The 13,183-nt window shown below is 37.4% G+C and overlaps 2 protein-coding genes across 2 annotated transcripts; both read left to right on the top strand.

Moving 5' to 3' along the window:
• The first annotated feature begins 1,788 nt into the window (after nt 1–1,788).
• LOC104870518 (protein FAM47A) lies at nt 1,789–3,319 on the top strand. The gene has a single exon (XM_010636190.1). It carries the CDS (start codon nt 1,798–1,800, stop codon nt 3,052–3,054), a length of 1,257 nt encoding a protein of 418 aa, XP_010634492.1. The 5' UTR covers nt 1,789–1,797; the 3' UTR covers nt 3,055–3,319.
• Nucleotides 3,320–11,679: 8,360 nt separating this feature from the next.
• Nucleotides 11,680–12,216, top strand: LOC104870544 (ferritin heavy chain-like). Its single transcript, XM_033760470.1, has one exon. The coding sequence runs from the start codon at nt 11,680–11,682 to the stop codon at nt 12,214–12,216; it is 537 nt and encodes a 178-aa protein (XP_033616361.1).
• The last annotated feature ends 967 nt before the right edge of the window (nt 12,217–13,183 follow it).

Raw genomic sequence — 13,183 nt, 5'->3', positions numbered from 1 at the left:
AAAAACACAAAATTATTTAGGGAAAATCCAGGGAGAGGGATATGCAACATATGCAACAGAAACTTCAAAATAATGTTGAGATAAATGTATATATGTTGATTGATATGTATATTTTCATGATTCAGAAAATATGACAACATTAAAATGATAATTATCCTCAATCTACAGATGCCATGGAGCCCTCATTAAAATCCTAACAGGCTTTTTGGGAGACATTCACTAATCTTAAAATTCCCATAGAAATTTAAGGGACATAACAGAGCAAAAGAAATTGTAAAAGAACTGAATTTGATGACTAATATAGATTGACCTCCAATATTTACAATAAAAGAAAAATAACACAATGCAGAATTGCTGTAAAGGCAGAAAAATAAACAGACCAGAAAAGAGCCCCAAGAAATATAGAGAAGTGATTTTCTACAGTTACACGGTTAATTCCATGGAGAAAAGCTCACCATTTCAAAAACAGTTCTGGCATTACCATCTACTCATTGGCAAACAATAAAAATAATTTTGATGCATATTATCACATAATTTACAAAAGTCAACTTACAATAAGAGAGGGGGGAGTAAGGAGGAGAGACCAAGGAGGGGACGTAAAATGATTAAGATGCAATATGCTTTAAGTACCCATTCCCCAGGATGAGTATAAATATGATGTATCACAAACATATATCGATTAAAAAAAGAAAGAAAAGCAAAATTTGTAAGGATAAGAACAAGGGTAAAAAACTCTCTTCGTGTCTTTTGGATAGGCAATGTTTTCTTAGATACAACATAAACAGTGCAGTTTGAATTGAATGGAACTCCAACAACTTTAAGTCTTCTGTTCTTTGAAATAGTTAAGGAAGGGCAAATCCAGAGGTGGAAGTCTAAATTTGTGAATTATGTATCTGACAAAGGACTTAAATTTAAAACACTAATTACTCTCAAATTTTAAAATATACAAAAATATGAATATATACTTCACCACTGGAGAGATGTGGATGGCAAATCAGCATAAAAACACACGTTCAACATAGGCAGAAACACTTATGAAAGCCACAGTGAGATATAACACACCTTTTAGAATAGCCAAAATTCCAATGACTAAACCATACCAAGTGATGGGAGTATATACAAAAGTTGAAATTCTTCTGCTGGAAGAAATACAAAATAGAATAAGTACACACTGAAGGGATATAAAATTTCAGGTTGATATAACGAATAAGTTCAGATCTATTGTATACATGGTGATTATCGCAATAGGTTGTATATTTCAAAAATACTACAAAATTAGACGTTAAGTGTTCTCACCATAAAATAACTATGCAAGGTAGCACATGTTAATTGGCTGTATTTAGTCATTCCACAATATGTATACTTATCCATATACTTATATGCATACATACATATATATATATGTATATTCAAAATGTTTTACATAATTCACACATTTTATCTGTCAATTTAAGAAACAGTAGAACAATTTGGGAAACGTTTGATAGTTGATAATAGACATATACTTCTCACGATCTCACCATGGGACTTCTAGCTAAATTTCAGACAAGGGTAATTAAAATATATGTTCACATAAAGGCATGCATTCAATGCTTGTGCGTCCAAAGTGCAGCAGATCCAATGTTTTAGGTACACACAAGGGAAGAGAAAATGGAACTAGCTGGGGGAGGGGCGCTGCCTCGCTGGGTGAGGATCCACACAGAATCCCAGCGCGAGCCCCTAGTCACTTAGCAACACCACTGCATTCTGGAAACAAACCAACGAAACTCTGATGGTGGCCGCAAAACCACGGGTGCCATGGTGAAGCAAAGGTGGCACTTGAGCCCAAGGGTGTATGAGCCAGCGGCCCTGGGCGTGACTTGCCAACCCTCGTGCAAAGACCATCTGCCTTCCAAATGTTTCACAAAGCACAAGAACAAGCTTCTCCAGTCTCCCGCTTCCCTGGAAGGCCAGCGTTGGGTATTCGTGAGGGAAGATCTGGACGACTTCAGGAAAGGTTGCCCATCTTCTGAAGGTCTGATCACTCGTGGCACCAAGGAGAACTTTCTTCCTATGGTCATTCACAGAGTCTCTCAGCCTGGCACCAAAAACAGCTGGAGAAAGCCCCCAAACGTAAGTCTGTACTCCACCCTGTCCTCAGCCCAGGTAGCACGGAAGACATTCATGCATGACGTTGAGACGTGCCTGGCCCAGAATTCTTCAGCTCTCTATTCGACTCTGGAAGAAGTCGTCCCTGCAGACCTCTTGCTAAAGGCGCTCAATGTGCTGGACCCGGACAGAAAGCTGGAGGACACATGGGATTATTGTGAAGGTCACAGGGAAAGAACCAAAAAACCCACCGAGTTTTCCAAACAAAGTAGTCCAAAAGGCTTCCCTAAATTTCCCAAGATTTCTCAGCCGCGTCGATACAGCTTGCTTCAGGGAGACAAGTTAAGCAAACTGTATTTACTCAGTTCTCTTCAGCGTAATTACATGCCACAAGGAATCCGTGATTTCTGTAGATGGATTATAAATTTGGGAGACTTCGGCATCAGAGAAGATTTCCTGCTGAAACTATTTGACATTGGCTTCGAGTTCAAACCAACCTATGATGAGAACCAAATGAAGAAAATAAATCTGTTTCCTTCTGAGCTCAAGTACTGCAAGGGGCTAAAGAAATTGCAGGAGATGATATTCTCCATACAGGAATTCGACTTTGAGAGGAAACTTAAGAAACTAAAGAATCCCCGTCAACCAAAGCATGAGAAGATCAGGTATGGAGCATGGTACCTAAAGCCCAAACTATGGAAAAAACTAATAAATGATGAGCCTTTGATTGACCCCAAGATCTTATCTGAAGCTCAACGTGAACCTCCTCCTGACATTATTGAAGAGCTTTATGGAACAATTGCCTTTAAGGATTTCATTGTAAGCAAGGGCTACAGTATGCCAGGAATCCTTGAGAAGTTGTTCACCAGGAAGGGATGGAGTTATGACAAGTTTGTGATCCCTATACCAAAAGCAGTGAGGGCTTATGAAAGAGAACTGGCTGCTTTTGCAAAAGAAGGTGACTAGATGGTAGATGGCTTTTCATTTACTATGTCCTTGACTCTATCTTGCTCTCATTTTCAACAATCACAATATAGGATGAAGGTCCCATCTTGGAGGTAAAACTGTGAAGGCTAGCCTGTAATTTTAACGTTTCATGCTCTAAATATTTCTTAATTAACTTCTGCTTTGAATTCATCCATACTTCAGATGTCAACTGAGATCGATATTCATACAACCTCTTCACACATTTTTGCAACATTGAGAACATTATGTCATTATATCAATTATTTGTAAGACTATGTAAAACCATAAAATGCAGAATTACTCTTAAAAGGGAAATGAACCAATATGTCAGTTATGACACAGGAGAAATCTCAAATGCTGCAATTGTGTTGAATAAAAGAAAACTTGTAAAGCTCCACTTGTGTTAAGTTTTTAATAATATAATTATAGCAATTAGTCAACCACAACTGAAATCTATAGCGAAATAATATGAATCCTGCAGTTTAGTCTTTATACTTCCCCAATTCAACCACCTTTAAAGATTGTAGTTTCAAGTTTTTTGATGTTTAGAAACTCATTCTTAGTATATGGATTAATACAACTATTTTAAAATCATACATATATCCATTATTTGTGAATATGTGTCATAAGAACACTTAAGATCTAATATTTTTAATATTAAACCATAATGACACATGGTTTACAAAATTTTTCTGTAATTTCATAGGCTGCCTTTTGCCCTGTTAATTGTTTCTTTTCCTGTAAACGTTTTCTTTTTCTTGTTCATTAATCCAGTCCTATTTGTCTTATTTTTGCTTTTGTATTCTACTTTTAGTGTCATATATAAAATATTATTTCCTAAACCAATATCAAGAAACTTTCAAAAGAGCTAAAGATGTAGGGAAAGTGGGAAGAGTAGGGGAAAGGTAATAAGGGAAAATAAAAAAAATACAAGAAAATGAAAAAATGGAAATAAAGTGTTTGTAAATGGGGAAGGTAGGAGGGGGTGAAGGGAGGGCAGGGACAAGGGGAAAAAATGAGAACCAAGACCTGTCATGTAAAGGTACAAGATCCCCATGATGAATATAACTGTACTGTTTACCTAAAATGTACCAATAAACTCAATGAGAGAGAATAAAAGAGAAACTTTTCTCCCATTTTTCTTTTACTGCCATTATGGTATCAGGGCTTACATTTAAGTCTTTTTTTTGAGACAGGGTCAGTTGAGACTGACCTGGAACTCACTATGCAGCCCAGGCTGGTCTCAAACTCACAGAAATCCTTCTGCCTCTGCTTCCAGCGTGCTGGGATTAAAGGCGTGTGCCACCACACTACATTTAAGTCTTTAATTCTTTTTTTTGTGTGTGTAGCGGTGATCAAATTTGGGACCTTGCACTTGAGAGGCAGGCGCTGGCCCTTGAGTAGATTTTTATATGTTATAGAAAGGTCTCAATATTCAGAATTTAGACAGTACAATGTATGTGCTCGGTAAGTACTTATTAAAATAATTAAGAGTAGAAGTTGGTTAAATTATGAGATTTATTGTGATTCTACAGCATTTCCCTCAAATTCTAATATTCCTACACTCTAATCCTTTAACAATCATGGGGGTACTGTTCCTATCAGGTGTGATTTTTCCTTCCCAAAATGTTTTAGTTCATTTTTCCTAACTGAACAGAATTTATAACAATTTCATAAATTATGGTACATGTCATTCTCATCATTTTTATGGCAACCATATCCCAAACAAAGGCTGTATGTTCTTTACTTTTAACTTTTTTAGCTTTACTTTTATATATGCCAATTATTTCCTTTATCCTATTGTATTTTACCAAATATAATTCCATTTTTACCACACTAAGCACTCAAATATTTGGTTGCATATGTAAAGCAGTTGTCTTGGAAATTTAAAAAAAATTCAGGTAAATCAAGTAGTAGTTTATAATTTGTTACTGAGCAATTGTTCACTGAAAGATCTGTGTTATCCAAGACAGGTGAGAATTGAGAGATAATTCTCCTTTTCAACAAAATACAATCAGTAAGCTAGACTTTCCTGTCCTGTAAAAATGCATTACAGAATATGCATGTTTTATAGAAATAGCACCAGATTTGCAGTCAGAAATTACATATGTGAATACCTACTTTTCTGCATCTTGGTTATATGACAATATGAAACTTAACTCCTTATCTGCAAAATAAGAACCATGTTGTCAAAGTTAAAGATATTTTGGTGAGAATTAAAAGATGACTTTGTAATCCACCTTTCAATACAACAAGCAACGTAGGATTATGTAATATCACAAACATTATAGAATTAATACTTATTATATAATAAATACTCAGAAGCCATGGGGGAAATAATGTTTTGGATGACATTAACCTCGTGTTATAATCTCCAACTAAACCACTCTCAATATTAGCTATTGTTTAGAATGAATAAATGGATTTGCAAAGTAAGAGTCAGTAGTGAGCATTAATTTGCTTAATGGTGATGGTTTGTACTAGGAAATATGTTTTCCTTGGAGGAAGTATGTAGATTTCTCCATTCTGTAATTACTCACATTGATATTGTCATACATACACACAGGCACATGACTGAAGCATTTGATTTATTCATTTTTTTTAAACCAAAGTGATACTTCTTTAAATAACCTGGCTGCATATCTATAGCTTCTGGAGAAAATTCTGGAAAGCCTGATAAATAATTGTGTTAGTGTAGCCACGTAAGATTTTCAAAATTCACGCACAATCTTTGTATTAACTTTTTGGTGCTTGTAACAAAAGACTGAAAATATAATTATTTCTATTTTACAGTTGAGAAAAATTCAAATAACTAATATCTATTTAAGAGTGTGGCCTATGGTTAAAATTTCCCTTTGTATTTCATGTTCCCACATTAACAATTATTCTGAGCATGAAATGCTCACTTTCAAACCTTGGGCTCCTCAAGGTGCCACAGAAACTAGGGTAGAAATACTTGCCCTATGACCTCTAATAAGGGGCACATAAAGATATGCCTTTATACTTCTGGGAATAGTTGGAGCCTGATTTTCCATCTTGCCTTGCATAGAAACCATAGCTTTATGGGTAGTGAGACAAGAAGGAGGACACATTCAGCTAAGATAATGTAAAAGCAACAAACCAAAGTGAGAGTGTTAGCACATGCTTGTAATCCCAGAATTCTCGGAGGCTCAGGCAGCAGGAGTTCAAAGCCAGCCTGGGCAATTTAGGGACTTAGCAAGATGCTGTCTCAAAACACAAACACACACGCACGCACACACACACACACACACACACAAAGGGCTGGGGATATAGCTTAGTACATAGGCCTGAAATTAACTCTGCAGTACTTGAGGCGGGGAGCCATAAACCAAATGAATTAGATTGCATGGACAGTGATACCAGCATAATGCACTACTGAGAACTCATTAATGATTATTAATGAAATAATAATATTAACCTGTCTTTAATCTATTCTTATATTAGCTGAAGAATATTCAGTGTTCATGACAAATGCTATGCAATCAAGAAAAGTCTTTACAGTATCATTAATTCTACAAAGATTTGTATCATGAAAAATTTGACAACTTAGAAAAATTAAAATGCTGAATTAGCCAAAATTTAATATTTTACAAAAATGGAAATAGCTGACTTAAATTAGACTTCTTCTGTTACTTCTTTTCTAATCTAAGGACACAACATTTTTTTCTAATAACATTGTTACCTGCTAAAGAAGGAAATTATTATATCTCAGTCTTCCTGATTTTAAGGGGAAACTATTGTAACAACTCTGACAAAAACAAACACTAATTCTTAAACATAGATAGCCAGGTTAATTGTGTTGATATTATGATTACTTTAAGGAAGAATTTATTTTGGACTGCAAAAATAGATTGCAATAAGCTGTAGTAAATTTTCTGTTAAATTTTCATGTGGTGATGTGCATATTCATTTAAACCTCTAAGCCAGCCACACACATAAATAATGTAATAATCAGTTACAATGTCACAAAAAGGCAAGAAAATCTTGGGAGAATCTGGTTTTAGGACTATGCATGATGAAATACTTTCATTATTAGGCAATGATTTCCTTTTTATTTCTGAGGGTCTAGTGAGAGGATGTCAACAGCATGATCTGTGGAATAAAGTGAAAATAAATTAGTGTAGCAGTTCTGTCTCAGCTTAAACAAAATGACTTATAAAATGTTCCCTTGTGAAAACTTGAAATAATACCTATTTCACTGGAACTTTTTAAGGAATATTTGACCTGTGGATGTTTGAAATGTTTTGTTCATTCGTTCATTTTCTTTCACTCTGCCCCGTTTGAACTACTGAACTGAAGTTGAATGCTTTACCAAGGAACATTTTCCTCCTTGATTCAGTCATATTTCACACAAATTTAGACCAGTTGGAAAATATTAAGAAAGAAGACAGTTTTCAGGCATCATGGAAAGATATATTGCCTTAATATGTATAACATCATTTTGGGCTCCATGAGTGGATAAATAATATCAGAAATATGTCCTTTGTTAATATTCATTAAGACATATAGTAGACCAGTGGCCTAGAGATGAAAAATTTTGATCACAATCTTATGTAATTGGAATTTCAAAAGTAACCACTTCCTTTTCTCTTTTAAATTCTCACTGTGGTAAAATAGAAAATCAGATCATATTGTGACTATCATGAACTACATGGTAGTTATCAACTAAGTGTCAAAAATATACTACTTAAAAATCACCCATTGGAGACAACTACGATGTAATTTCACATGGAAACACAGATTCACTCTATAGCATAAGAAAGGCATGCTGTTGTCTTCCCGCCACCTTAAAATAAATTTTCATCTAGAGCAAATAAAGGTTTACATCATTCAGCATGATGAAGATGGCTGCATTTCCATTACCATAGTGCTCAGGAATTGGTCTCTCTGTGTATATGTATATGTATATGTATATGTATATGTATATGTGAAGCTTAAGAGTTCCAACTGAAGACACAATCCCTACCTCAAAGGCAGCAGTGAGGGGGTGTCATTTCTTAATAACAGAGGGAGAAAGAGAAATAATTCTATTACAATCATTAAGTTAAAATATGAAAATCACAGTCAACATTATTGTGTGCACAAAGCAGAAGGTAAGGAGGGGCAGACAGAGTGACTCTCTAGACTATCTAAACACAAGAGAAAAAAGGAAATTAATTGCAGAGGACTGCTATACTGATTATGCCCAAAGCAGTCTGTGAAGAGTTAACCCCACATTTGGCTTGTTTATAGAAGTGAGCCTGATTGAAGGCTACTTGCCAAGGTCAAAGCAATTCACCCAAATACCATTCCCACAACCAAAACCTGCTGACTAGCAGGGCAATGTTCTAATTACAACCATATATTTTGTCTATTCTGTTCCTCATTTGAGCCTGCTTTATCTTGTACTTTATGAGCCTTGTTTACATTAATTCCCATAGAAACCACACATCATCTTTACCCCAGTTGAGTGCCAATAAAAGTCAGTGCCTGGGACTGACCAGGGCCTTTGTCAGTTATACCAGCATTGGTCATCCTGGCACCCTGATTTCTCTCACTTAGTTCTGTCCCTTAGTGTATTTTTCCCCCTCAGGCCTAAGTCATATACTGGGTGGGTAGTTACTGGAACCGAATTGCAAGAGTGTCTGGCAATTAATAGAATTATTTAACTCTGAAATTTGTAATTTTGGTGTGGTTCCTTGTAGGCTCTGGCTGACAAATACCTGAGGTGTTTAAAAGATCCATTCTGTGCCCATAATCTCTAATCTTTTGTCATGTGAGTTGTTGGCACCTCATTGTGTTCTAATTATACTTACAGTATCAACCAGACTTTCTCTCTGGTGTAGAATGGGAAGTAACTTCCAAAAAATTACTCAGATATACTGTACCTAGTATATTGTGTTCTTTCCTTTATGTCCTTGAAAATAATATACTCAGCTTGTGAACTATCAATTCTTTTTTAAAACAGTACAGAAGAACGGTAGCAGTATGTAGTGGATATGCATTCAATGAATTAAGACAAAATCTACTCCTTTAAATAATCATATATACTATGTACTGCATTATTGCTATAATAAAATTATATAAAATAAAATATCTTAAAACAAGATTACTTCATGTCATTATTAAGACCCTAGTAGAGAAAGCTGTGCAATAGAAACACATAGACCTATCTAAAAATCCTGACCTTAAGGAATTTTCAGTCTTTTTAGAGAGAAAAGGAGGACACACTTTAAATTCAATAGCAATTCAGGACAACATTTAACATTTGTATTCATCTATACTTTATAAGTTAATTTTTGAATTTCAGTGCCGACTTATCCTAAGGATTATTGATTCTGAAAGCTATTTAAAGTTTGAAACTACATTACCTAACATTTCTACCAGAAATTTCATAAAAGAGATGTCAGTAATTGGCAGAAAATTTAAAAGAACAGAACAAGAGGGAAGAAAAGTTGTATTTTAGTGTCCTTCCAAAATCATAACATCAACAGCCTAAAATTAAAACACTAAACTTTTATGTGATGAGTAGAGAATTTTCTCAAGGACAATCATCTTTAAAAAATGATATCTATTACATATTGATTACAACCAATTAGCAACATTAGAATCATCTTAATACATCACCTAATTTAATATTTACATGTGTTTACTTATAATATGGATCAAGAATTACCTGGGTTCCTAATGGTGATGTGATTTATTTTACAGTACAAAGTGGAAAGATAATAAACAAAGCAAAATAAAAAAAGGTTTACTAAGTGGCAGTGAAATTACCAAGATGTTGGAAGAATGAACACATCCCAATGGTTAATAAAACTTTCCGTAGGAGTATTCTGTGTTCTGACAGAGAGAACAAAATTTGTAATTGCACAAAGAGAGGAAATTTACAATCTAAGTGAAGGGATTGAGCAAGTCCAGCATATTACAAAGACATCTTTGGAATCATCCATTTTGGAATCCAGAGAGGACAGTAAGAAAGTATTCCCTGGAATTGTGCTGAAAAGTTCAGGGGATACAGAAAATAAAAGAAGTGAAGAACAAGTTCAAAAAGAGTAAATGACAGAAAGGTTGAAAGATTCATCAAGATTTATAGGGTGATGCTTAACTTCAACACAAGTGTAAATTTGATCATGAGTGGGAGAAAAAAAAAGGTCGCTGGAATCAATAAGGTCTAGGACATGAGTGAGGAGGAGATCAGAAGGGTCATTAGTGTAGATCCTTAAACTAATGCGAGGAGCTACCACTCAAAGCTTTATGATATTAAATATATCTGAAACATCACAAAAAGCACTACATATAATCAAATATCACATTCAGGGAATATTCAAATAAGTTGCCTACAACGTAAGGTGATTAACTAAAAAATACTGCATTTATATTTATAAGTGACTTTAAAAAATATTATGTAGTTCAGATGGTTAGTGCAGTTCACTCGTTTACTCATGGAACTCACTGGTCTCCTCCCTTTTAACTTCCTAACTTTTTCACTTCTTCCTTAAAACTATTAGTGTGAGGCCAGGCAAGGGAGCACACTCCTGTAATCCCAGCATTTGGGAAACTGAGGTAGGAAGATCACCATGAGTTTGAGACCAGCCTGGGGTACATAGTGAGTTCAAGCACAGCCTGACCTACATGATGAGACCCAGTTGCAAAAAACACCAACCAAAAAACAAAAAGTGTTAGTGTAGACATGAAAGTCACTGAGTTGAGTTGCCATTCAAATGAAACTTTATTGCAGTAAATATAACTAATGACATCACCAAAAGCCGTACTTTAATTGAAGTAACTTGGTTATAGAAACTTCTGGTCCTTGACTGCTGAACACCGGCCTAGTTCTACCCCCTGATATCTGAAACGACATCAGGGAATGTTACCAAAGGTCATCACCTCCCACTTTTGCCTCTTACTCCTCCTTATCCAGCCTCAGACATAGCTGGAAAATATTCAAATTAGTTGCTTAAAGAAACCAGGTTATGAAATTTAAAAATGTACTTATATTCATAAATATTAAATACTGTATAGGTCAGGTGGTCAGTGCAAATTTGCCTAGGTTGCTCAAAAGAAACCAGCACTCAATGCACCTGACCCTTGAGCGTCCTTCAATGGTTGCTTCCCAACAGTCATCCCAGCCCATTTCCGGGACTGTCCACTCTGGGCCCCCCCGTCAACCCACCTAAGCCCCACTTCAGCTTCACTTTAGACCAAGGTGATTACATCAGTGTTTGCACTTATATTCATAAAAAAAACTTCTCAAAATGCTATATGAGTCAGACAGCCTGTGCAGTTGCCCAGGTCGATCAAAACATTCATCATTCATTCGCCTGACTACGGACGTCTACCAACTCAACGGGTCCCCACAAGGGACATTACGATGCACTTCCGGCCCCGCCCACTTTCAACCGTTACTCGAACTTACCTCAGACTGATTTCATATTCTCCTCAGCTCAGCCGCGTCCCGGAGCCCACTCTCCACGGGCCCATTCGTCCTCCACTCTGTGTGAGCCAGTAGGGGCCCGCCGCTTTCCAAGCCGCAGCCACTGCCCACTCCACTGCCCGTGTGCTAGCGCCAGCGCCTCGGCCTTTGTTGCTGCCTTCGTCATCTTCGTCTTCGCTGCCCCCACCATGGCTGCCGTGACCCCACTCCTGATGTTCTTCCAGGATTACCACTACGACTGCAAAGTCACAGTCAACATCCAGATAAATCAGCAGCTGTATGCCTCCTACATGTACTTGTGTATGGCCGTTCACTGCACCCGCTTTGATGTGGCTTTGAAGGGCTTCTCGCGCTACTTTCTTCGCCGGTCTCACCAGTGGAGTGCGCTTGCTGAGAAGCTCATGTCGATGCACATCGACCGAGGTGGGTTCGTCGCCTTTAGCCACATCAGGAGCCCCTTCGTGGATGACTGGGATGGAGGCCTCCATATCATGGAGTACGCCCTCGGTCTGGAGAAGAGCCTCAACAAGTGCCTTCTGGAGCTTCACCACCTGGCGAAGAACAAGGAGGACATCACCCTGTGCAACTTCCTGAAGTGCCACTACCTGGGCCCTCAGGTCCATGTCCTCAAGGAGATCTCTGAACACTTGACCAACATTCGCAAGTTAGGGACTCTGGGGGAGGATGTGGCCGACTACATCTTTGACAATTGTTCCCTGAAGTAAGGTGACAAGAATGACTGAGCATGAACTCTTGCCAGGGCCATGGAGTCCTCCCTGGGTCACCAGGCAGGAGGGCATGCACATTCTCCTATCACCATGTTTATTTCAGCTCTTTCCTTTGGGTTGGACTGTTGTGTCCAATAAAGTTACTTGGTTATTAATGCAATGAAGGTGTCTGATTGATTCATGTTTCTAGAACCCTTACTTTTCAAGGATCAGAGAAGATCCCTATTTTGGGTATTAAATGGATATCCAGGAATCTTCCCACCCACCAGTGCCCTAGTCACAAGCAGCTCAGGGCCTCCACAGTGGAGGGGCAAGGTATTATTTCACGGCCCTCTGGCAACCACAAAGTTAGTCTTTCTTCATAAACTCTGTGGGGATGGGGAGTGAGATGGGGTAGACAGTCTGGGGCCTTGGTATATGTGCACCACAAAAGTGTGAAAATGTGGTGCCTCTAGGCTAAAGTAGGAAATGGGATTGGGTGGGATTAAAGTGGAGGGGTCCTAGGCTGTTGTATGGTTTATTGGTACAGAGTGCTTGTCTGACCTGTGAGACTCTGGGATGGATTCTCAGCATTTCAGCACTGCAGTCAAGCAAGCAATGGATCTCCCAACTACCGGAAGAGTTTTTAGTTTATTCAAATATGAAAATGGTAATGTATGTTGATTCTAGTAACAAGATGAAGGGTTTGAAAGAGGGCACAACAGAGAACTGCTTTGACCAAGTAACTCTGAGTGTAAGTGATGATGGGAATAAGCTTTGCCCTGGCTTACTGACCATAGCCTCAGTTATGGTGGTCACCATTAAAGTGACGTGATACCAAAAACCCCTCTAACCCCTCACTATAAGGGCTGAAAAATATGAGGTCAGGGATGATGACCATGTTTGTGATAGTCAAAATAAAAGACTAAACTCCCTAAATGTAAAGCCAGTGACTGCAGCAGCCTTGAAAAATGTAGAAGGGTTG

The sequence above is a fragment of the Fukomys damarensis genome, unplaced genomic scaffold (genome assembly GCF_012274545.1).
Source record: "Fukomys damarensis isolate Sample0158 unplaced genomic scaffold, DMR_v1.0_HiC HiC_scaffold_39, whole genome shotgun sequence".
In the NCBI taxonomy this organism is placed as follows: domain Eukaryota; kingdom Metazoa; phylum Chordata; class Mammalia; order Rodentia; family Bathyergidae; genus Fukomys; species Fukomys damarensis.
The sequence above is the reverse complement of the archived record's forward strand: the minus strand, read 5'-3'. Positions and strand labels throughout refer to the sequence as shown.

Bases quoted from the DNA above. Each gene is read 5' to 3' on its own strand.
- LOC104870518 (XM_010636190.1), top strand. From the start codon at position 1,798: ATGGTGAAGCAAAGGTGGCACTTGAGCCCAAGGGTGTATGAGCCAGCG.
- LOC104870544 (XM_033760470.1), top strand. From the start codon at position 11,680: ATGGCTGCCGTGACCCCACTCCTGATGTTCTTCCAGGATTACCACTAC.